This window comes from Arachis ipaensis, chromosome B05, assembly GCF_000816755.2.
Source record: "Arachis ipaensis cultivar K30076 chromosome B05, Araip1.1, whole genome shotgun sequence".
NCBI classification, from domain to species: domain Eukaryota; kingdom Viridiplantae; phylum Streptophyta; class Magnoliopsida; order Fabales; family Fabaceae; genus Arachis; species Arachis ipaensis.
The window spans coordinates 14,756,399-14,757,501 of NC_029789.2; the positions used below are offsets into that span (position 1 = coordinate 14,756,399).

At 29.0% G+C, this 1,103-nt stretch overlaps 1 protein-coding gene across 1 annotated transcript in view; it reads left to right on the forward strand.

The window, feature by feature from the left end:
* LOC107640222 (delta(3,5)-Delta(2,4)-dienoyl-CoA isomerase, peroxisomal-like) overlaps positions 1-1,060 on the forward strand; it is a 2,256-nt gene extending 1,196 nt beyond the window's left edge. The window contains exon 2 of the mRNA XM_016343764.2: positions 1,031-1,060. Within this exon, the coding sequence (XP_016199250.1) occupies positions 1,031-1,060 (30 nt within the window). The remainder of the gene's footprint in view (positions 1-1,030) is intronic.

A 1,103-nucleotide genomic window follows, 5' to 3' on the forward strand; every position in this document is an offset into this window, starting at 1 on the left:
AAATTGAATATATTTTAATATTTAATTTTTAAAGAATGTATAAAGTATACAATATCACGTGTGTTAAGTGTTAACTTTTTTTTTTTTCGGAGAAATGTGAAATTAACATTCAAAATATATATATGCAAAACGTTGGCAATAAAATAATTGCCGTAATGAGACAATGGATAAGAGATAAAGAGTAATGCTAAGTTATGTTTTTATGTAGAGTTAATATTTAAAGTAATTTTTGAATTTGTAGTCGAATTTTAATGTTGTTTTTAAATTTAAAATTATTTTAAATTTGTCCTTGAATTTAACAATGATCTTTTTTTGAAATACTTTTCGATAACGAAATGATGTGTGGTCGGATGAAGATCACGCTAGAAACTACGTTAAATTGATAAAACATCGTTGTTTCATTTTTTACGCTCAAATAGAACATAAACGATATCGTTAAGGATATTTTGAGGGGTTAAAACCCTTCAAAATACCCTAAAAAAATGTCGTTTATGTTCTTTTTTTGTGCCAAAAATAAAATGGCGACATTTTACCAATGTAAAGTAGTTTTTAGCGTGGTCTCTGTCCAACCACGTCATTATTCCATCATAGAAAAATATCTCAGGAATGATTGTTGTTAAGTTCAAAGATAAATTTAAAAGAAAAGGACAAATAGGTTACTGACTTTTTGTCCCGCGGACATTTTCGTCCCTAACCTTCACAAAATTTAGACGGATCAGTCCCTCCGTCCAAATGCCTCTGTCAGGGATTGATCAGTCCAAATGTCTTTGTCAGGGACTGATCCGTCCAAATTTTGTGAAGGTCAGAGACTTAAAAGTATTTTTCAATAGTCAGGACAAAAATGTCCACGGAATAAAAAGTCAGGGACTTATTTATCCTTTTCTCTAAATTTAAAACAATTTTAAATTCAGGAACATCATTAAAACTTAACTGTAAATTCAAATACCACTTTGAATATTAATTCTTTTATGTAATCGCGCATTACGCTTGGTTGTTGCTGATTTATTTTGTTTCATTGACTTTCATCTAGATATACGACAATGGACGAATCATCGATTAGTATTATACTTTAGGTTAATTATCAAATTAGTTTCTAAAAAAAG